Source organism: Solea solea, chromosome 6, assembly GCF_958295425.1.
Source record: "Solea solea chromosome 6, fSolSol10.1, whole genome shotgun sequence".
In the NCBI taxonomy this organism is placed as follows: Eukaryota; Metazoa; Chordata; class Actinopteri; order Pleuronectiformes; family Soleidae; genus Solea; species Solea solea.
The window spans coordinates 433,589-457,818 of NC_081139.1; the positions used below are offsets into that span (position 1 = coordinate 433,589).

At 41.6% G+C, this 24,230-nt stretch overlaps 1 protein-coding gene across 2 annotated transcripts in view; it reads left to right on the forward strand.

Annotated features, from left to right (window-relative positions):
• Positions 1 to 24,230, forward strand: part of prickle2b (prickle homolog 2b) — a 115,752-nt gene that overhangs the window by 85,637 nt on the left and 5,885 nt on the right. Inside the window, exons 1-6 of one of the 2 annotated variants that reach the window (XM_058631671.1) lie at positions 2,444 to 2,683; positions 11,634 to 11,817; positions 17,934 to 18,047; positions 19,195 to 19,332; positions 20,687 to 20,890; positions 23,519 to 23,705. In XM_058631671.1, coding sequence (XP_058487654.1) covers positions 11,686 to 11,817; positions 17,934 to 18,047; positions 19,195 to 19,332; positions 20,687 to 20,890; positions 23,519 to 23,705 — 775 coding nt within the window. In that variant the 5' untranslated portion in view covers positions 2,444 to 2,683; positions 11,634 to 11,685. Of the gene's footprint in view, positions 1 to 2,443; positions 2,684 to 11,633; positions 11,818 to 17,933; positions 18,048 to 19,194; positions 19,333 to 20,686; positions 20,891 to 23,518; positions 23,706 to 24,230 lie in introns of those variants that run through there. The other variant, XM_058631670.1, reaches the window with a different exon arrangement.

Sequence of the window (24,230 nt, forward strand, 5' to 3'; positions counted from 1 at the left end):
CTCGAGAGTGAGCGGTGAAGAAAAGGGAATTTCATTTGAAGTTTCCAGTGTGGAAAACACTGTCAAACAGGTTCACATTTCCTCTAACTCTCTACGTTTCTACCAAATAAAAGCAGAAGAAGAAGAGTTGGTATTATGGTCTGGATTTATATAGAGCAGTTTTCACCCATTCATTAACACGCTGCAACATGGGGTTAAGTGTCTTTGCTCAAGGACACATATAGACGAGAAGAGCCAGGAATTGAACCCACAACCTTCCAGTTAAATGACAACTCGCCCTACCACTGAGCCACCATGGCTCAATACTTTCACTTCTAAAACTTAAGTACATTTTAAATCAGAAAGTGACTTTTGATACTTAAGTACAGTAAGTGTCATATTTTAAGGCTTTTACTTAAGTAATATTATAAACTTCTACCAAAGTCATTTTCTGGTAACATACTTGTACTTTTACTCTAAAAGTATCACATTTAAAGGACTTAATGACGACATAAATGATAAACAATGAAACAATAACACATACTGTAGGTGAGCGACGTTACTACGTTACTGAAGAGTCTGTGTAGCAAACTTTACTATTATTATTGTTGTTGTTGTTGTTGTTGTTGTTGTTGTTGTTGTTCAGAGGGTTTTCACTGGTCTGAGCTCTTTGTCCTTTGTCTCTCTGTCTCTGGTAATAATGTCCACTTCTTATGTTAAACAGCAGTGTTTTCTGTTCAGGGGCCAATCAGCTCCTCACACACACACACACACACACACACACATCAGAATCAGAATCACCTTTATCGTCATTATACAGTGTACAACGAGATTCAAGGACAGCTCTATTAGTGCGTAAGTGAAGAGATAAAAGAAGAAAAGAAGAAACAACAAAACACCTTCGACAAAATTAGAAGGATATGTAGTAAAAAAAAGTATTCAAAGTATTTACAGTGGGAGCCAGTAAGGGTAATATGCAGTATATGATACAGTACATTGTTCATTGTACAGCAGAGTGGATGTATGTGGGGTGCACATGCACACACACACACACACACACATACAGGCACACACACACACACACACACACACACACACACATACAGCCACACACACACACACACATACAGGCACACACACACACACACACACACACACACACATACATACACGCACGCACACACGCACGTGTGTGTGTGTGTAAAGCCAACCGAACATGGCTCAGAATCAGACAGGAAGTCAACATTTCTGCCTTCAAATCAAAGCTTTAATGACTTATGTTTTTGTTAAGGGCATTCTTGTTTAAGGGAATTATCTCCCTCAACGTCTGACTGTAACTGTAAAGTGGAATTTTCTGGTCTTGCCGACATCGGCCCCTAATTCACACAGATTTTCCGAGGTCATGGGTCGTTCCTTACTCGGGAACATTAACCCTCAAGATAAGATAAGACAAACTTTATTTATCCCTTAAAGGGGAATTTTCACTTGTTACAGCAGCAAAAAAACAGTTAAGACAGACATGTGCAGACAGCAACAGCGACCACATGTACAGCACAACAGTATTTCTGATTTCCACCAGAGGAAGCTTGCGTTCCACTGTTGGTACACACACCACACTTTGAGAACCATGGATGTAGCAGGTTTTTACTGACTTCTGGCCGATGAGCAGTGTATAAAGTCCCTTAAAGGTGGTAGGGTTAGGGTTAGGGTAGTAAAGTTGTTGTTTTTTTACCAGAAAATGACTTAAGTAGACGTTGAAGTCACTTTGTATATTACTTAAGTAAAATTCTTAAGGTTTATGATATTTACTGTAGAGCGAGTTGTCGTTTAACTGGAAGGTTGTGGGTTAAATTCCTGGCTCTTCTCGTCTATATGTGTCCTTGAGCAAAGACACTTAACCCCATGTTGCCGCGTGTGAATGAATGGGTGAAAGCTGTAGTCTAAAGCAGCTCGTCAAGACTAGAGGAGCTCTATATAAATCCAGACCATAATACCAAGTCTTCTTCTTCTGATTTTATTTGGAGTAACAAAGAGAGTTAGAGGAAATGTAGTGTAGAGTAAAAGTATCTAGAAATGTAAATAAAGTCCAGTAAACGCCATGTTTGGGCTTTTATTTTGAAAGTTGACACCGGACGTGTCCGCGTGTGTGTTTCTCCGCGCGCTTGACGTCAGTTCCGTATGAAAGCGCAGTGTGTGCGGCTCAGTGAGCAGCGAGCGGAGCAGCGCAGTGAGCGCGCACACGGAGTTCAGCGCTGCGTAAAAAACACCTTTAAAGGACGAGTCTGGTTTATTCTTCCTCTTCTTCTTCCTCTTCTTCTTCTTCTTCTTCCTCGGGATTGAACTCACTCGTGGTTCCACTGGAGTCTGTTTATTTGGACCTGTGACTTAAACCGGGATCGGTTCTGTTTTTGGTTTTTTTTACGCACTTTGAGGACAAGTCTGTGTGTGTGTGTGTGCGTGCGCGCGCGCGCGCGCGGAGGAACAGGAGGAGGAGGAGGAGGAGGAGGTTGACGAAAGGCTTTTAAACGCAGGAGATAAATGTGGCAGAGGAGTGAAGTGTGTGTGTGTGTGTGTGGGAGAGAGAGTGGGCTGTTTCCGTGGAGGAGTTAAACAAAGTGCGATGAGGAAGACGCTTCTTCAAACAGCTCAGCGGACATGACGATGGTCGCAGTGTAAAGAACAAACACACACACACAACAACAAGGTGAGCACTTTTATGTTTTTATGTCTTACTTTATCTTTCTCCAGCGCAATGGATGAAACGTGGTTTCTCAGACCCTGAACTCACCACTTTCCTTTTATTCAAACCCTGCTGTTCTCTCTCTCTCTCTGTGTGTGTGTGTGCGTGCGTGTGTGTGTGTGTGTCTCTCCCCCCCCCCCACCCCACCCCCTGTAGCGTCAACGGCCAGGCTACTGTGCTCCTGCCAGCCTGCAGGTCTTTGTTGTGAAGCCTCTGTGCCATATGGAATGTAGATGACTCTGTAAACACACACACACACACACACGCACACACACTGTGTGTGTGTGTGTGCGTGTGTGTGTGTGTGTGTGTTTCACTTGTTAATTCTTCTCCAAATCAACTTTCATGTCATGAAAATTCCACTAATATGCACAATATTGCAGTTTTTGCCAGTTTGGGGCCAATAAACGACACCAGTATATACATGTAAACACTGCACATGTCATTTAGTCTCCTTTAAGTGAAATTAACATAATATCTTTTCATTTTTAATGTTAATATAAAGTTTTATCTCCATCTCAAATGACCTGGGGGCGTCACCGATCACATTAACTCTATTTGTGACAATATTTCACACAATGTCATCGTAAAAGTGTCCGTGTTGACGTGGAACGATGATAAAAACACATTTAAAATACTTTAGAAACATATCATTCATGACCTTTACTGAGGGTTGACACATATCATCATTTGTTAGTAATTGGTGATTAATAAATAAAGATGATAAAATGATCTGCCTCTCATGACCAAGACTGTAAAAGAGAATATACAGCAAGTTTCTACACAAATGAATTTTGTGCATTTTTACACACTTGAAGTTTAAACTAGAAAAAGAAATGAATATAAATGTCCTTCACCTCTAACTGTGCATTTAGACTTTTAGAAAGGGACTTCCTGTCAGCTTCAGCACGTTTGTTTGCATTTGTTTTGGAGATTTCTGACTTTTTGATGATTAAAGTCACCTCCACACTTAATGAAAGACAAGCTCTTTATCTCATGCTTACATCACAACTGGGCAGTTGAAAAGTTCACCGTGTGCCACAGGAGAAGTTGTCATCGCTATGTTTTCTCACACCAACAGCAGAACAACATGTGTGCGCTTAAAAACAATTAAAGTGTTCGATTTACTGCAGCTAACGTCACAGTTTACAAAAGGAAAAAGCAGCGTTACAGTCAAGTGTTTAGGAAACAAAGTGTCATAATCACAGCTCCACGCCGCTTGTTTTGGGACATTAGTCCACTCAATACGGAGCAATTGACCCCCGTTAGAATGGCCGCGGTAAAGAGGGTCACTGCATTAACACATGAATGTGCACGGGGAGAAGAAAGGGGGCACGGTGAGATGAATAATATGGCAGCAGCAGCAGCAGCAGCAACACTAGCAGCAGCAGCAACACTAGCAGCAGCAGCAGCAGCAGGAGCAGGAGCAGCAGCAGCAGCAGCAGCAGCAGCAACAGCAGCAGCAGCGGCGGTGCAGGTCTCCTCTGGAGTGACTGCAAAAACATTAACTGAGCTCACAGGAGCCAGAAAAGCCTGAGCAACATCGTTACTGACGTCCACAACTGTCACACTTGTACACTCACGGGCCACTTTATTAGGTACACAGGGTGCTGCTGCTGCTGCTGCTGCTGCTGCTGCTGCTGCTGCTGCTGCTGCTGCTGCTGCTGTAGCCCCATCTGTTTCAAGGTCCTCTCTGCATACCTTGCTTGTAATAATGGTTATTTCAAATATATACTTTATTGTCTACAGTATGCTACAGCAGCTGCAGCACGGTGCAGTTTTGACAGTAAAGGACGTATCACTCACTCATAGAAAGAGAGAAAGAAAGTTAGTAAAATAGAGGCAGGATGTGACATAAAGACCTGAATAACTGTAAAAGTTATATTCCATTTGCTCGTTGTGTAACGTCTGCCTCGAGTTCCTGAAACTTATGTCACTGTTGACCTGTTTTACCTTCTCAAACCAGTTTGGTCGTTTCTCTCTGACCTTTGACATTTTTTCCAGCTCATTCTCTGCAAAAAACTACACATCGTCGTGTCTGAAAAATCCAACTTATATTCACAATATTGGGACTGTTATATAACATTAGTCTCATCTGTAGTGAAATAAACACAATCTTTTTTCATTTTTATGTGGATATAAAGTTTTAGCTGCATCTTAAATGACCTGCGGGTCACGGAGGGAAAAAGAAAATGATCACATTTGTGACAATGTTTCACTGAATCAGAAATAACTTATTATGACTGGATATGAAGTGGTGGGCCCCATGAAAATGATGGGAGGGCCGCATATGGCCCACGGGCCGCAGGTTTGATACCTCTGTTTTGAAGTAAAACAAAATAATATTGAAACATTTTTGACACATGCACTTCAACTGTAACGCCAGAGAGGGCGCCAGTACCATGATCACATGACTGAATATGAAAGATAATGGTGTTAATGAGACAAACAGGTGTGTCTGCTGACACTGTACAAGGAACGTTCACGTCGTGCTTCTGTGCAACAGTTCTTCAGGAGAAAGTTTGTTTTCATCATGAGTGAACGAACACAGGACCTGCACGGACCGGGCCACTGTTCTCTGATTCTAATCTGAACGCGTCCCGGAGGCAGCGTCGCGGCGGATGAATGAGTAACACGATCCCGTCACGTGTGCAGTCACAGTGTCGCTGAGCAGCTTCTCTGTCTGATGTTACATTAAAGTCAGAGTTCACCTTTTTCTTTATGACGCACGGCTGACAAAACATGGAGGAATGAAACTGATGTTCATCTACTTCCTTTGAAGTCTCTCATGTCTTAACCATATGTTTTCTTAATCAGCGTTTTTAGCTCATTTTACTTTCATTCATTCATTCGGTTCAGTTAGTTTTAGCTGGTCCACTGCTGCCTCGTGTGGTCAGTTTGTGTCACTTTGATTGATACAAACACCAAAGTCACAGAATAACACATTTGAACTCGCGGTGGATCAACAACTCCTGTGAGCAGTGATGTGAAATCACTGTTTTTCTCTGTGGGCTTTGGTGTGGGAGAGTGAGTGGTTTTTCAAAGCAAAAAGAAAAATGTTCTTTAAAGGTAACAAAAAGGTGGAAATGTATTCTTCAGGTATCATAGACTTAAGCAGGTGTAGATTTTATTCGGTGGTTGTAAAAAAGTTTTTAAACACTTTCAAACCTTCAGTGTCCAGTTGGAAACATGTTCTAAGGATATTTGCGTCTTTAGCTGGTGTAGATTTTATTATATGAGCCTTTTCTTAAGAGGCTAAAATCAGTCTTTTCTGGTTTATAGTTTTTGTTTGGCTGCCTGTGATTAGCTTTGACAGGTGGACACGGGTCTAATCCCGGCTCTGTTCTCAGGAATATGTCACGTCTGGTTCTTACTAATTGGCCGTTGAAGGGAAAACACAAACACCTCCAGTCACGTGAAATCGTCTCTGAAGTCTCTGAACTCCCAGATGCAGAGGCGACGTGATCTTCAGCAACGTTAGGATCAATAAACAGCAGAGAGAGAAAGAAAGAAAGAAAGAAAGAAAGATAAGTCTGTCCTCGTCTTCATCCTCTGCTTCCGGAGAAAACAAAAGCAGAAACGGGGAAAATGCGACTCGTCACTCAGCTGTTTCCTCTGAGTACGTCTGAACCTCAGTTTTCCTGCCTCGTGTTGCTGTTGGAAGAGATGGGATTTTAATCGCAGCGTCTCCAGTGATGCCATGGAAAGGCTCTGCAGTGGTTTTTGAGCGCCGCTCAGGAATGACAGTGGAATGAGACTCAGGCTTCAGACTCTGCAGGGCCATGTATACTTACCTCGGATGGTTGTTGGAAACGCTTCAATCACATCGCTCTCTGAAAGCTCGGCTTGAAAAGAGTCTCCTCGTCACAAACCCTAGAGTTTGGGGTAGAACCTTCTTCTTCTTCTTCTTTTTCTTCTTCTTCTTCTTCTTCTTCTTCTTCTTCTTCTTCTTATTTTCTTTAACCCTGCATGGATCATTTCTATGAGGCAGCATTTACATGTGAGGCGTTTTCAAACTGGCTCCATAAGCTCCGCCCACGCTAGATTCACCAGATTTCGGTCCTGATGTGGTCCTTCCAACGATCATGGGTGTCTTTTCATTTTGAAACATCAGAGTCTTCCCGGTTTCCCACAAACACTGCGCACACACAGCTATTACGACGACAACGACAACGATCTGTTTGTCCAGACTCGAGAGTTTTTAAACAAAAGTGTTTTCACACTCCAGGGTCAGTGTGGACGACATGAAAAAGCCAGATATGTTTTTATCTAAGATGTTTGTCTGGGTTTGTGCTTCTGTTGTGTCATCATCACCATCATCATAATTAAGTTACTCAAACCCTGGATCCAGGTTAAGCATCTGTCTATCTATCATGCTAGTTAGTGTGCTAGTTATCTATCTCTAAGTAAAAAAAGATTCCATTTCCGCGCGTGTGAACGACACGTACAACGTTAAATCGACACTCTTTGCAAAGCAGGTGACCGAAGTATAGAGATAGTGATAGAGGAACATATCAGACCCTAGTTACGCATTACAAAGCACCCGTTGCCGTGGTTACAGAGCTCATCTACAAGACCATGGCGATGATAATTAACCTGCAGCGGTGAATCATTGTCCACTGACATCATGGTCACAGGGATCACTAACCAACAACACACCCACAGGTCGGTCTTCAGCAAACCTCACAGATGGACCCGTGACGCGCCCCGGGGGGGAAGCGGTGCCGCTCTGATGTCAGCAGAGAGCGTGGTCCTTAACTTCATTTTTATTGACCTCATAGGGGTAAATAATCATTTCTGAGGCATCAGTGAGTGAACTCTCTCTCTCTCTCTCTCTCTCTCTCTCTCTCTCTCTCTCTCTCTCTCTCTCTCTCTCTCTAATTGACAATCATGCAGATTACAAGGAGAAGCTTTGGGGGATTAAGTTTCAGCGGAGGGGAAATCCCAGGCATGTGCAGGAACCTGGTTGTAAATCACGGGGATAGAAGTGGAGGAGGGAGGAGGTAGGGAGAAGGAGGGAGGAGGTAGGGAGGAGGAAACAGGCCCCTGTAGGTCTTTGCTGTGTCTCTGCCGGTGTGTGTGTGGAGATCAGGATGTTTCCGAGGTGAATCACCGGAGGAAGGTCATCATCACACATCTGCTCCAGCAGAGTGGGTCACAAAGGTCACAAACTTCTCTGCCTCCGCGCTTGGACTCGAGGGTGTGAAATGTTTTCCTTCAGGTGTGAGCTGCTCCTCCTGGTTATTTGGACGTTCAGATCTCCATGTGTCCCTCCTCAGACATTTGACGTTTGTCTTCACAGTCTCAACAGTTCCAGCTCGACTCGACTCGGTTTGGTATCGTTTCTCCACAACGTTGGCGGATTCGTCTGGAAACTGAAACGAGTGACTTGTTTTCAGTTTAACTGAATCATTAGAATCAGTTTATTAAAAAAACGTGTTCTCAGAATCGTTCAGTACTTCCTGCGTGACCGTCTGACACAGTCACTGAACACTGGGTTGTGATTCCAACTCACGATCGGCAGCTTTCAGCAGCGCTGTCACTAAATACACCAGACTCCTCTGTTAAATATTGACATTTTAGACATTTCCTTTGCTAAATGTTGGGAGTTAACGCACGTTTTTAAGGATTTTTAAGTCTGATCTACAATTCAGTGTTGTTCGCTTTAATTCTTGAAGGAAGCTGCTGTTGCTTTCTTTGGTCACTGGGTGATGCTAGAGAGAGGCCACCAGTGATTAGTTATGTCTAAGTATCGCCGATGTAAACCACACCCTAAAAATGTAAAAATGTTAATGTGAATTGGGTGACATCCTCACTTCCTGTCAGTTGGTGGCACTTTGGCTGGTTTTGTGGGTCATTATCTTGGACTGACTTGGATTCTGGAGTCTGATCAGCCAGCTAGGTGTGGATCAAACTGTTGGTACGAGGATTAGTGAAACACTGTTTTACAGATCTGTCGTAGTGTCCAGACAAGCAGCCAACAAAATCTAGCCAATTTACTGCCATATGGAACACCTAATATCTAGATTTTGTAGAAATAAATAATTCCCAAGAGATGTTTTGTAAATGAATAACAACCTTGTTTTATACATGTGGGAAAATACAGCAAAATTAGTTTGGCGACTCAAAAAATTCTCCCAGCGACCCTTCTGTGGGCCCTCGACCCGCTTTTTGAATAACACTCATATATTGGCGTATTGAAGCAGACGGTGTGAGCTGTAACGTCTCCAGACATAACCTGGATTTCACGTGTGAAAGAACCTTTTAATATTCAGACGTTTCCTGAAGTCTGGGACTTGACAGCAGGAGTTTGACTTTTTTCTGGTGCAGCGGGCGACGGTTGAAAGCCGAAGCAGACGCTAATAGGTTGTTAATCTCTTGCCGGAGGGCAGGGATTCTCCAGTGGTGAGAGAAATTTGTCCCAACTATGAAACCTATAGATGTGAGTGTTTTCTTTTCGGGGGTTGAATGTCTCATAACCAGTTGCCGCATGTTTATTTCCAGGCCTCTGCTCTGTCGTCGAAATCCATCACTGCTCAGCCAAATATAATGAAGTGCTTTGTTAAACTTAGAGAAGAAGTGCTTCTTTAAGGCGAGGAGAGGACTGGGCGTCTCTCCACTGAGTCCTTCAACACATCTGCTGCTAGTCTGTCAGCCGGCGTCCTCAGTGTCCTTAAGCTGATCTGTAGGACTGTTTGTCCTCCTGAGAAGGTAATGGGTCTCCCTGGTTTTTGCTGCCTGAGGGGCAACTGGGGGTTAGTGGGATGTGACGTTGAGGCCACCCACACTGAGTTCTGTCCAGGTCACGGGGGAAATTTGAATGTGCAGGTTCTCCTTGCTTTGGATCTGGTGATCTGGTGATCTGGTGATCTAAGGCGTTTCACCACCTCTCCTCTCCTCTGTCCCGTTTTTCCTTTCACCACAACCTGTCTAGGCAGATGCCGCACATCTTTGAGTCTGGTTCTGTCAGAGTTTTCTTCTCTCCACTGACGGCTAGTGTTTGCTCATTGTGTGAACTGTGACTATGTGCAGAGAACTTGAGATAATGTTTGTTGTGATTTGACGCAAATACAATTGAATTCTTGAGAATTCAAAAACATGCATTGATTGTGAGAGCCTGTATTCATTATCTCAGGGAGCTGTCGTTGGGTTTAGATCTTGAAAAACTTATACATATATATATACACATATACATATACATATATATATATAGATACATATGTATATATATACATACATATATATGTATGTGTGTATATATATTCAAACCCAGAGAAAAGCAAGAAAGTGCATGGACACAAAGGCTTTAAAAAAATCCACATTCACACAAATCTTTTCAGTTTCATTTCGTAATACTGAGGTCAAACCAAATGACTGGACTTCCTCACATATGTCAAGTTTTTGTAAAAGAAATGTCTAGTGTGACCACAGAAACGATAACTTTCCCCTCCGTCCTCCATCACCACCTCAGTCTGGCTGCTTGACACTGACATGACATCGCGACATGAGTAGGAGAATCTCAAATTTCTGTATCCAGGGTTCCCAGGGGTCCTTGAAATCCTTGAAAGCTTTTGAAAATCCCTCTAAATAGGCATGTGTCATTGAAAGTGCTTGAATAAATTGATGTACGTAGATGAGGCCTACGCAGGACAGATGTGGAGTCATTGTTACGAGCGGTGTTGTGGACACTGTCTGTCTCTCTCTCTGTCTGTCTCTCTGTCTCTCTCTCTCTCTGTCGTTGACGTGAGATTCCGTGCAGAACAATGAGCGAGTAAAGTTAAAACAAGAGAGATCTCTGTCTCACCAAAAGACAAAAGACAAAGACGGACTTTGACCAAGATCCCAAGGACAATCACTTGTCCAGATGCAAGCTGTGTCGGCACATTCTGTCCTTGAATGTTGAGTTGATTTGTCCTGAAACGTCCTTGAATTTAATGTCAACCAATGTGTGGGAACCCTGGAACTCGGGTTTTCTGGAGTCGCTAAGTAGAAAAGTTCTGTTTTCTGCCTGGATGAAGCCTTAGATAATAGGAGGAGGAGGAGGAGGAGGAGGAGGAGGAGTGTCAGAGTCAAACACTCACGGCCTTGTCTTCTGTGGAAATTCACACATTAATATTTTCCATTTTAAATTTTCTGGGTGGAGACGATTTACTGAAGAGTGTGGAGAACTGTCCTGGCTCAGCATCTGTACAAGTGTGTGTGTCCGTGTGTGCGTGTGTGTGCGTGTGCGTGTGTGTGTGTCCGTGTGTGTGTTTCTACCGTCATCTTTGTGAGGAAATGTTAAAAAAAAAAAACACACAGGAAGTGATGACATTTTGGTCCGTCACAGCTTAAATGAGCAGTTTATGGGTTAAAATGTGGTTTTAAGGGTGAGGGTGAGGCTTTTACTGTAGTTGTGCTGATCAAGGTAAAGGTAAAGGGAATGTAGTGTGTCCTCACGGATACTGCTGTACATAAATGTGTGTGTGTGTGTGTGTGTTGTCCATCACTGTCACTGGCTCTTTTCTTCTGTTTGTGATTATATTCTCATACCTGACGTCCCACAGGACGCTCGGGCCTTGCATTTGTTGCACCCGCAATTTCTACGGTGAGAGCTGCAGCAGGAAGCCTTGACCTTTGACCTCAGTGGAGTTCACACGCCGAGGCTTTGCAGTCACGTGCAGGCCGCTCGTTTTTACAGAATTTAAAGACTTTCTTTGTTTCTTTGGTGATTAATCGTCACCTTTATTGGTGCAAACAGTGTGACGCCATGATTCTGCTGAAATCTTATATCCCAAGATGCCGTTCTGTTTACGTCCGTGTTTTATGACTTCATCACTCTATGATGAAGTCATAGAGTGATGAAGGTCGGTGTCGAGTCCCCACGCCGGCTGAATATATAATAGTTTTGTTTTGTGTTTTGTGTCCACGGCAGGAAGATCTGTGTGCACTGTAAGTGTCGTCGCGAGGAGCATGCGGTGCCCGTCATGCCTGTAGAAATGGAGAAGACGGTCACCAAGCTGATGTACGACTTCCAGAGGAACTCCACCTCGGACGACGACTCCGGCTGTGCCCTGGAGGAGTACGCCTGGGTGCCGCCGGGACTCAAACCTGAGCAGGTACCAGCACTCAGTGTTTTCCTCTCAGGTTTTGTCTGGGTTACTTACCCAAAGCACTGGGTCGGGACCCACAGATGGGCCGCGGGAGATTAGTTTCAGGATCCGTCCTGATGATGTCACAGCCCCCTCCTCCCTGACCTTTAAGTGTATATGTTTTAAATCACATTAAAACAAAATCCAATAATCAATAATGAATTCACCAAACATGTACGGATGTAAATTTGGTTTTCAGAAAGTTAAAAAATAAGCCTCGTCTCTGGGAAATCGTTCTTATTGTTTAGCTTTATAAGAAAAAATACGAGTTTTATACTAGAAATATAATCTCATTATAGGAAAAAACATCTAACTTTATCTTAATGAGATTCTATTATTATTAAGTTGTGTTATATTCAGAGGTCAAATTCACCATCATGGATTGGTGTGTGTGTGCAAATAAGGAATTCAAAGGTTTAAATTCCTTGTGATAAGCCAGTGTTGACCACTTTCATCTACTTATAAATATAAATATTTATTTATCTCAGAATTAGACAAAGCGTTCTTTGTCTTACACCAAAGTCAATAGAGAAAATCACCGTTCTTTTTAGCTCACGAGGAAACAGACGCTGCTTCTGTTTATATCATTAAAGTAAATCTAAATGAACGCTTAAAGAGTCAAGTCACACTTTCACACGTTTGAACTGTACTGATGGAGGCAGCAGTGGATCCACAGCTCCTGTGTGCTGTGACGTTAGAGTGGAGGTGAGTGAGTGAGTGAGTGAGTGAGTGAGTGAGTCGCTTACAAAGCCACAAAAAACATCTCTAAAGGAAAGAAAAAGCCATTTTTCTCATAGAAATCATAGACTTGAACTAAAAACTGCTACAAATCATGGCTTCATATATTTATTTAGATTGTTTTTGCACTTGTTGTTTGACGGCAGCACGTTCTGCTGCGTCTCGTGCTTAACGTGGATTAAGTCAAATGAATCTCCTCTTCTTTCAGCCTGCAAACGTGTTTACAGCAGATTTCACCGCTCGGGTAAACGTGGGAGGGTTTTTCTTTCTCCTCTAATGGAATAATAGACGTCTTTACTTTTCCATTTCATTGATGAGTTGAAAGCAAATGATTTAGTCGACAATACACAGTGTGTGTGTAAGTGAAGCTATTTCTCATAGAAAACTTCAGAGTGTAACGTGTCTGAGAACCCGTCAAACTTTATAGAAACTGTGATATCGGAGGAAGACGACGTTTTCCCAGAAACTACTAGAAACTAAAAGAAGAATAAACTTAAAAATCACTATGATGCTGCTGTTTGTTTCTATGACAGAGTTGAGAGTACGTTTCCTTCCCCATGTCACTGTGGAAATGAGACACTGTGGTAGTTTCTCAGAATAACACGTTTATGGCTCTTGTGTCGATGTGATGAGCAAATTTCACTTGGCGAGATTTCTTAAAACACACTTTGCAATGTAACCACTTATATCACAAGCAGAGACATCATGTCATGTCAAAATCTAAAGTATTAAGACTGAACAAATGCATTAATAATTCACAGATTAAACCTTGTTTTTTCAACATTCAAACTAAAAGTGAGTCCATTTACAGTTTTAGACGGTTTGGTCTCCAGACACTTGGTTTAGTGTTTGACACAAGTGTTCTATAATGAGCACAGTTGTTTTTCATGCTGTAAAAGAAGAAAAAACTTTGGATCTCATGCAAACCCTGGTTTTAACTTGGAACTGGTCATTAAAGCTTCATTTCAGCCGTAGCAGCTTATTTTAAACAAAGTTTGACTTTTTCTTAAAATCAAAGCGTCACAATATCACAAAACATCTATTTTTGCACGATGACATGATCACAGCCGTGCAGTGAACCCGTGACACTTCATTAACCCGTATGACACCGTTGTTTTCTCCTTCTTTTCTCCTTCTTTTCTCCTTGTTCTTTTTGACTCAATGTGCAAGTTTTTCAAGCTGTGAAAACAAAAAACCTCCTGATTTTCCTAAAAAAAAAACCAACACAACAACAATAGAGCGAAACACTGAGTTAATCTCCAGGATTCTCCACAGTGGTGGGGTTTAACTTTCTCCACAGGGAACAGTTTCTCTGTGTGTGTGTGTGTGTGTGTGTGTGAGGCTGTTGTAACGAGAGATTTCAGAGTGGAGCCTTTCAGCCACAGATATGTGAGGATTATCATGGATTCACTCATCGACTCTCCGGGTGCGTTTGTATCTCAGTCAGCAGACGCTGAAAATACACAACGTGAATCTCTGTCAACAAACCTGAAGCCGTTAAAGAGGCGTTTGGTTCTGTAGATGTTATCGAGTTATCGAACGCCGTCTCTCCGCCTCGCCTCGCGTCGCCTCGCCTCACGTCGCATATATACATATATATATAAATATGTATATATATATATATATATATATATATATATATATGCATATTTATATATGTTCGTTTTGGTGTTTTTGAGTGAAATGATTCTGTTTTTCATACTCATGTCGCAGCATGTGTGGATATAAATGTTCTTTGTCGTGGAAAACAAATAAACAACAATAAAAGTCAAGGAGGTTGCAGCAGTTTCGGTCATTAACGTCGTATCAGACGAACTTTTAAAGCCAACATCAGCTGATATACTGATATTGTGCATCCCTATTGTTGAGTTTTGCAATTATTGCTGTAAATGTGGATAAATGTGACTGAAATCAACCTCAGCATGAGTGACTTTTACAAACACAATAAACACAATAATACTCTGTTAAAAATAAGTTCCAGCTTGTTAAAAGCGAGAATGTTGCTCAGCAGTGGCCTGTGACTGCGCTGGTTTCAGTCTAACGTGCAGACATGTGTTCAACATCCACCGGGGTCTGATTCTCATTTGCAGCCGAACATGAAGCAGGTTTTTATTTTACACATGTGGGACATTTAAACAGAAATCCACTTCATGGAAAAATTCAAGGTTTTTCCCAGGTTTTGGAAAAGGACCCAGAGTTTGCAGCTACTTTGATAACTGATAAATCTGTTTCTCGGATTTTTCAGCAACATTTCTGCTCCATATAACAAATAAATCATCAATTATGAAAATGATCATTAGTTGCTAATATAAGCAGTTTTACAGGCTTGAATCAAAGGTTTTGCTGAATCAGTTTAAATTACCGGTTCTCAATCACTTGGTCGGGGCCCACACATGGGTCACAAGAGATTTTTTTAGGGTCCCCAAAAAAGTTTTTACTTTAAATGTATTTTTAAAGTCTTTTTTTAAAAAAAAACATCTATATATCTAAGTTTTTGTTGATTTATCAAACTTACCAATTCAAAATTATACTAAGTAAATATATATATATATACATATACAGTATACATATACATATATATATAGTGTGTGTATATGTATATATATATATATATATATATATATATACACTATGTAAATTAGAGGCTACATGATGCACAAATTTGCACTTCTGCTTCACTGGTTAAAATACATCAGTTTTTTTTTTTACAAAACCTATTATTTATTGTCCCATTATTGTCTTAATGCAAGCTTGTTTATCATTGTTTATTACATATTATGTTTTAATTTGCCTGAATTTCTTGTTGTAACCTTGTAAAGCACGTTGTAAAATCAGAAAACGAATAAATCTTTAGCGGAAAGTGACGTCACATGTTCATTTGAACCGCCCTCGTCATGTTCCCGGCCTGTAAACTCTTACGTTTTATGAAAGCAAAGAGTTAAAAATATGTCCCATATATGCAATTTGTATTTGGTGATTTACGCACGGCACGCGGTGGACACGTGGAGGTAAAAGCATGATGTTTAGAAAGTAGTTTAAATCGTTCTAAATGAAGACGTTTTCTTGATTTTCTTCTGAGGAAAAATGAGTTGTATACATCTAATAAGAGACTGACTGCCAAATAGTGAGCTGTTCTATACGTCAACCAACAGACTGACTGCCAAATACTGACCTGATCAAAATTCACCAACAGACTGACTGCCGAACAATGAGCTGTTGTCCACATCAGTTTTTGGGTTTTTTGGCTAAAAGGGCGTCGGACAAATCTGAGGAAAACCTGTGAGAAGACAGGAAATGATAGATCACACACACACACATAAGGAAAAACACACACAGGCTAATGATAAATTACAAAACATGCCTTCAACAACAACAGGGTTACAATCTGGAGGTGAAAGCCACATCGCCCCGGGGCAACGATCTAAAGACAGATAAGACACACACACACACACACACACACACACACACACACACACACACACACACACACACACCAGCCTGATGGACACACAGTTGCAGCGAGCTCCAGGAGGAGGAGCTTGTGATAATAACTGTAATCGAAAGCAGACGAAACTAAAGACAGGGCAAGGATTTTTTGGAGTATTTTTAAAAGCGAAGGCGAATTGTAGGATTTTTGCATGTGAGTGACAAGAGTGATGGCCTCACGCAGCTGGTTTCCATTGCAGTTAATTGCCAGACGGCAAGAGGGAAAGACAGCACCAGGCACCAGGACTGACGTTCTCTCAACAAAGACTTTCACGGCGGTTAGTGGACACAGATATGATGTTGTTGAGAAAACTCTGGTAGCTGCAGTCAAACGCGGTGGAAAAGAGGGCGTTTTTCTGCTTGGTTTTGGAGCAGATTTCATTTGAACGGCCGTGTTTTGTCTTTTTTGGTCACGTGTTTTTTTTGCTGAGACGTGTGAGTGCCGGTGACTCAGCACTTTGCCGGCACAGCTGAAAATGCAAATGATGTCCTAGATGAGTAATTTAGGCATGAAATGTACTGTATGTAAGCAACACACAAAGCTGCAGCTCCCAGAAACTGGGCCAGGACCCACAGATGGTCATAGGAGGCTTGTGTTTTTTAGGCCACCACAAGTCCATTTACAGAACTTCTGTTATTCAAACACATTTCTTGAAAATAACTGGTTTATTTATCCAATATAATGTTGAGTGTCATAGAGTCCATTGGATTATGCACAACTTTGCTCTTGCTGTGTTCTGTATAACCACAAGCACACTGACTGCCAAATAGTGAGCTGTTCTATATATCCAGCAACATAACGTCTGCCAAATAGTGAGCTTTTCTATACCTCCAATATCAGGCAGAGTATGCACCAACAGACACAAGCTGCTCTATATATTCATCAAGCGACTGACTGCCAAATACTGAGCTGATCAAGATTCACCAACAGACTGACTGCCAAATAGTGAGCTGCTTCTTTTATATGAAGACATTTATTGGAACAATAAACAATGTTTATGGAAAAACGAAAAAGAAAACGGAGACACGGAGAGTTGTGATGATGTGTGGACGAAACCTGAGAGCAGCTGGTTATTTGACCTCAATGCTCTGGATGACGAGGTGTGAAATCGTACAACAACACATTCAAATAAGCTCAGGAAGCCGGTGGAGGGAACGCAGCACAGGTGTGGTCCTTCTCCTTCTTCTTCTCCTTCTTCTTCTTCTTCTTCTTCTTCTTCTTCTTGGGTCAGAGTGTGAGACGGCAGCGTTTTGGACGAGCTGCAGGTGCTGAACAGACGCCTGGTTCTGAGTGTTGACATTATTGTGACCCGGTCAGCAGGCGTCGACTCTGCTCTTATTATTTATAAATGAAAGGGTTTTTTCTCTCTTCACCTGTGAGACAATTGAATTGATTCTCCACACATTGTCCTCTCGTCTGTCTGTGACCTCTGTCCTCAAATCTCCCTTTAAAGCCCTGTGGCTTTTGTGGTTTGCTCCTCCTCCTCCTCCTCCTCCTCCTCCTCCTCCTCCTCCTCCTCCTCCTCCAGTCACATTCATGTGTAGCCGCCTGACCTCTGTTACAGTGTAATGAAAAAGACTGTAATAAATAACACGGAGATGACAGTCATTGTCTGATGCTGTAATGTTAAATCGAGTCATTTCAAACACACCTGTGTGTGTGTGTGTGTGTGTGTTTATTTAGTGACATTTAATGGACAAACACAAAATTGATGACTGGAAGTCAAATCAATAATCCACAGTAATAATCCCGGGTTGTTCCCTTGTGTATTTTCCTCTTTACTCGCCCAGTGTGTTGTTGTTGTTGTTGTTGTTGTTGTTGATCTTCGTCTTGTCCTTTGTCTCGTCCGTCTCTGCAGGTGCATCAGTATTACAGCTCCCTGCCCGAGGACAAGGTTCCTTACGTGAACAGCTCAGGAGAGAAATACCGCATCAAGCAGCTGCTCCATCAGCTCCCGCCCCACGACAATGAGGTGAGAACTCCAAACGGCCTCCGGCCTCCGTAACATCCATCCACCCGTCGTCCCTCCCGTCTCCCCCCCCCCTCCCTTCAGGGCAAAACAGAGATAAGAGAGAGGTGAAGGGTAAATGGAGTGTGTCTAACTGTGAGATAGTGAGGTGTTTGTGCGTCTCTGCCTCTGAATCATAACTGAACTTGATTTTTTAACATAAAGACGTCCAGACTGAGGACATTTAGTCATAAAAGTTCCATTTTGATGTGAACAAAGGTCTAAAGTAACAAAGACAATCAAAAATAAAGGGTCAAAGGGCAAGGTCACATGACTGCCAGTCCATAAAAATGACTTTAAAGAAGTGATTTAAAAGTCACTGATTCTCTGAGGTCCCTGACCCCAAAGGCTCTGGATTTGAGAGTCAATAATAAAAATAATGATATATTTAATTTAAATAGTGCTTGTAAAGGACGCTCAAAGATGATTTACATCAAACACAGGCAAGAATTTACATACAATTATGGTTAACACGCATATTAAATGTCCCGATTTGAAAGATTACTCACTTTCACTAAGTATTATATTTGTGGCCATTTTCCGACTCTATTTTTTTTCCGTAAATTTAACCCATAAGTAACGACAACATGACTGAAAACTGCGATCTTTACAGTAGCTGTGAGTAAAACAGGTGAGAGAAACAATACTTGCTGATCATACTGTGACCTGTGCTCTTTATACACCTGTAATATAGATACTACTTACTGTATGTTTGACATCAAGCTAAAAATGATCAATTGCAATTTATTTCATTTTTCATTGATTGACACCTCCAAACTTTCACTTTTTTCTAAAAATCAACTTTTAATGAATATTATGCCCCGTGTTATTCAGATTCCCACCCAGACTGCACAGAAACGACTTTGGACAGTCTGATGCACTTCTAGGCTGTATAATTTGAGCTCACGTTGTTTTTTAGGGTTTGAATTTCCCAATTTTGAACAAATATCCGAATTTTGGATAAAAAGTGACAACCCTGCATGTTTAGAACGACTTATTTCAGTTTAGCTGCTTCAATTCCAGACCCTGATGTTGTCTCTGTTGTCTCCGTGTGACACTTTTTTTTTTTTTTGACGTGTGTGTGTGTGTGTGTGTGTGTGTGTGTGTCCAGGTTCGTTACTGTAACAGTCTCGACGACGAGGAGAAGCGAGAGCTCAAGCTCTTCAGCAACCAGCGGAAACGGGAGAACCTGGGCCGCGGAAACGTCCGCCCGTTCCCCGTGACGATGACCGGCGCCATCTGTGAACAGGTAAAGTTCTTCCTCACAGACGGAGCTACTGTATCTGACCGCGTCCTTTATTCAAGTGTAAGATGTCTTCTCTCTGCTCCGCTCGCTGTCACAGGAGTGAATAGAGTGTGACGGGAGATTCACACCGTCCACTGTCGTCCTCTGTCACGTCAGGTCTTGATGTATGAGAAGTGTCTCATGGCGACATATGAAGGGCAGAGACCTTGTCAATGCTGTTTGAAGTGATGGTCGTATCGAGAGACGGAGATTCCCACCGTATCTCGTTGTTTCTCGTCTTTTCCACGTGGAATCTGACGTTTGTGAGCGGCTCTCGTTTCTACACCAAAGCTATAGAGAAAATCATTTTCAGCTCATGAGAACACGGGCGTTTGTGCCTCGTTTGTGATGTTTGAGTCACTGACGTCAATCTGAACAGAGGCTTTCAGTCACTGAAGTTACATAATAACACATTTGAAGTCACTGATGGAGACAGCGCTGTGTGCTGTCATGTTAAATTCCCCCCCCCCCCCCCCCCCCCTTCTTTGTGCCACTTAGATGAACCTGATTGTCGACCCACCCCTGACTCCACTCGTCCTACCCTGTCTTCTCCTCAGTGTTTATGACTCCAGCTCCTTTACGTTTACAACCTCTCTCTCCCTATTATCCTCTCGTATACTCTCCATTTCCATTCCTCCCCTTTGCCCCCGTCCTCCATCATCCCCCATCAGCCACTGAGTTCCCCCTCTCTCTGTCTCTGTGTCCGTGACCCCGTTGAGACCTGATTTTAAGTCCTCTGTGATCTGTGAACAGTCTCTGTGAACAGCCTGAATGTGTTTTTGAGGCTGAATTTCAAGAATCAGAACCAGTTTGATGGAGCGCAGTTTCCCGGTGACAGTGGAAAAAACTGAGATTAGAAACAAATATGAACAAATGTCCATGTATTGTCCATTTTCTTTGGTTTCTTCTCTTTTTTTGTTTAAAATAACACGTGCTTCGCCCTAAAAGAGGGAAAGATATTATGAAATAAACTTGACAAACAAACAAACTAAAAAATCATTTATTTTAAATATTCACACTATAATTTCATGTAAAGGTGTTTTAAATCTTTACCAAATGACAGGCAGCAGTGAACCAGCAGCTCCTGTGTCTCTGTGAGTTGAAAACACTGAAGTAAAAATTGAATTATTCTTAGTTGGACTAATGACGTGTTTCCATTATACAGTTCCAACACTACTCGCCTCGACTCAGTGTCAGTTATAGTTCTTGGTTTCTAATGATTCAGTTACACCCAAAACAACTAGTCTGTGTGTTTGTGTCGTCACGGTAGTGTCACACCTGGACAGTAATAAGTGTTGTCTCGTCTGTGTCGTCGCAGTGTGGAGGACAGATTAACGGCGGAGACATCGCCGTGTTTGCGTCTCGTGCAGGACACAACGTGTGCTGGCATCCCGCCTGCTTCGTGTGCAGCACGTGTCAGGAGCTCCTGGTCGACCTCATCTACTTCCACCAGGACGGCAAGATCTACTGCGGACGGCACCACGCCGAGAGGCTGAAGCCTCGCTGCACCGCCTGCGATGAGGTAAACGCCACGTCACACACACACACACCTGGATCAGTTAAAGCTGCAGTACGTTGGATTACGACAGATGAGCAAAAATACATTTCTCCATCAATGACACAAATGTTGACACTTTTGTGTCATTTATTGTCTGATGAGGTCCGTTTTTATTTGATAACATAAGTAAATCCTTTATTTGACACTCAGGGTAAAGGTAATAAATAATAAGTGTACAATGTTAAAGAATAATTTTTATTACAATAATAAAAAGTAGCAGGTGTTGTTGAAAAGGTTGAAAATAAAGAACCAAAACAAGTTCTATGGCGTCTTAAATGTCACTTTACAAACCAAAGATATTTAGTTATTGCTTGTTTTTTTTGTTACAGAGAAACAGGATCCAAAAATATCTTTGGTTTTAAGAACATCGTCATTTTGAGGTTTAGTGAACACTGGCTCAATGTGTTGTTTTTTTATGGACCAAACAACTCATTTAGAATATAATTCAGAGATGAATGAATATAATTGTTAGTTTTGAGGCTGTAAACTGAGCCCAGAGCAGCAACAGCAGCAACAGCAGCAGCAGCAGCAGCAACAGCAGCAGCAGCAGCAGCAGTGTGTTTTTCACTTTTTTATAGTTTGTTTATCCTAAATTTATTGTTATAATTGCACCTTTTTAAATTTTGTTTATCTTGCTTTATTTATATAAACTCACAAAGAACAGATAGAACTGTTATTGTCACCATAAAAAATATGTGCACATGATTAAGCACAATTAAAATCTAACAAAATAAAATTCTAAATAAAATAAGCTTTTTCAGACTATTTATATACATATATATATACTGTATATATATTTTCTTTTTTATTTTAAGTTTGTCTTAATTAACAAATATGGACATTTATTTATTTATTTATACATAAAGTTTGAGCTCAGTGCTAATGAATGTGTTTTCAGGATAACATGACTCTGATTTTTCTCTTAAAAGTGTCGCATTATTTACATTTTTATCCTGAAATTATTAAGGACGGGGCGACGCCACTCTTTTTCTGTGCGATACGTTCATTTTAGACCATTTATGAACGTATGAAGCTGTTAACGACACATCTGTGCCGAGTCATTTCAAAGACATAATTCTCTCATTAAGATTCAACTGAGTAACAAAAATTGTTCTCCCCAAAAAAGAAGAAATAAACAGCCCCAAACATCAAATGTTTTACAGTCATAATAATAATCGTAGTGCACCGTCGATACCCATCACTCCTGCCTACTGTCCCTTTAACAGAGACACGTGTCCTACTGTCCGCCTGTAGGACGCGTGAGACAAACTGAGCTATTTATAAAATCTTTTAAATAGCAAAACATGCTGCACACGTGCACGTCTTCATACACCACACTGCTTTCATATGATGTTCACCTGCACACACACACTACATACAGTATATATACATATATGTGCTATATATATATATATATATATATATATACATGACTATAAGGTATTTCCAGTGTAATGGGGGTCACCCCCCTCAATGTCATGATCTCCAAACCATTAACACCCTGCAAATGGGGACAAGGACACTGTTGGTACCTTTAACAGCCCCCCGATGATTCAACAGTGGTGTAATTAAAAGTTAATGCACCATCTAAATTCTACCACACATTAACCTCCTACACAAGTCACTGATGAAGACGATGATCTCAGCTGCAGAGGAGGAAGCAGTTTGGACGGACGAGTCTTTGTCCTGTCAGTCAGCGCACACACACACACACACACACACACACACACAAGCTTGTTTTTATATCGTAGTGAGCACACATTATTTATAACATTAACCATTAACCTTAAAACCAGGTCTTAACCCTGGGCACAGACAAAATGTCCAAACAAAGACAGGTTTTTACCTTTTTTTGGACCTCACAAAAATATAGATAAAAGTACACACACACACACACACACACACACACAGAGAAGAAAAAGAAGAAAAATACCACATACGTCGTAAAAAGCATTGCATAGCATTAGCTTGCTAGCTGCTTAGTGAGCTCTCTACAGTGAGTTATCTTAAGGACAAGATTAAAGATTTCCTTATTGTAATACATAATGAATAATTAAGTTTTGATTATAAAAGATAATAAAAGTAATCTTTTTTTTCTGCTGACTCAGGGTTAGAGTTATTGTCTGATAAAGTGGCTCTAGTTTCAGGGCTCTAAACACTCAAATAACTGTGTTTTTTTGCTCATGTCACATGGGTTGGCAGACCATGAATGTTATTATATTTTATTTAATTATTTTTATACTGAAAATGACCTTTTATTTGCAAAAAATAAATAGCTTGAGTGCCAGTTCCTTTAAAAACAACTGGTTTCATTCGTATCAGTGTGCAATTTTTAAATGGTCATTTGGAATTCTGTTGAAGTTCCTGCTTCAGTGGTTCTCAAACGTTTTATACCAAAAACCACCTGAGAAAATACTGACATCTTGAAGTCTTCTTCACATAAACTGTAGACACAGGTATAATGAAAGCTTAAGATGGAGCGAGTGATAAGGTGACGCTACTGATCACATACCCTGGTAAATACAGTAGAACAGTATTCCCACCAGAGGAAGCGTAGACTACACCACTGATGACGGATTCTCTGTGTCGTAGATCATCTTCGCGGACGAGTGCACCGAGGCCGAGGGCCGTCACTGGCACATGAAGCACTTCTGCTGTTTCGAGTGTGAGACGGTGCTCGGGGGTCAGCGCTACATCATGAAGGAGGGCCGGCCGTACTGCTGCTCCTGCTTCGAGTCGCTCTACGCCGAGTACTGCGACTCCTGTGGGGAACATATTGGTACGCTGCGCCAGCACCGAGCATCTATCACTGTTAACACAAGACTTCATTAATCACCTGCAGGTCTTTCTAAGGAGAACTTAGAGAGAGGTGGGAAAAAGAAGAAGAATAGAAGATGCTACGTGGGAAAATTAGTGGAGGTGTTTTTTAGAAAGGGTGTGGCATGACTTCCAGAAGTATAAAGGCTGTATTGGCAGAAATGGAATATTTCACCCATAAGTATGTTTTATAAGTGTATTTTTGCCCCAAAAGGAACATTGTGGGGGTTTTCGTAGCCCTACAATAAGCTTTATGTACAGTAAGTACTGAAGGCAAGGGTCTTGCTTTGTCGTGTTTCTACAGCACCTTAAACAGAGTTCAATTCTTTTAAAGTAAAAACAGAATGCACAAATAAAGAACGCCACGTTAACGAGATTCTTTCTGTTATGTGAAGGACACCATAGCTTCCTGACCTGTTTGGGAAAGGGTGGGTTGAGCAGAGGAGTCCTTCGTTTGCTGCAGTCTGCAGCCTCACCAACAGATGTC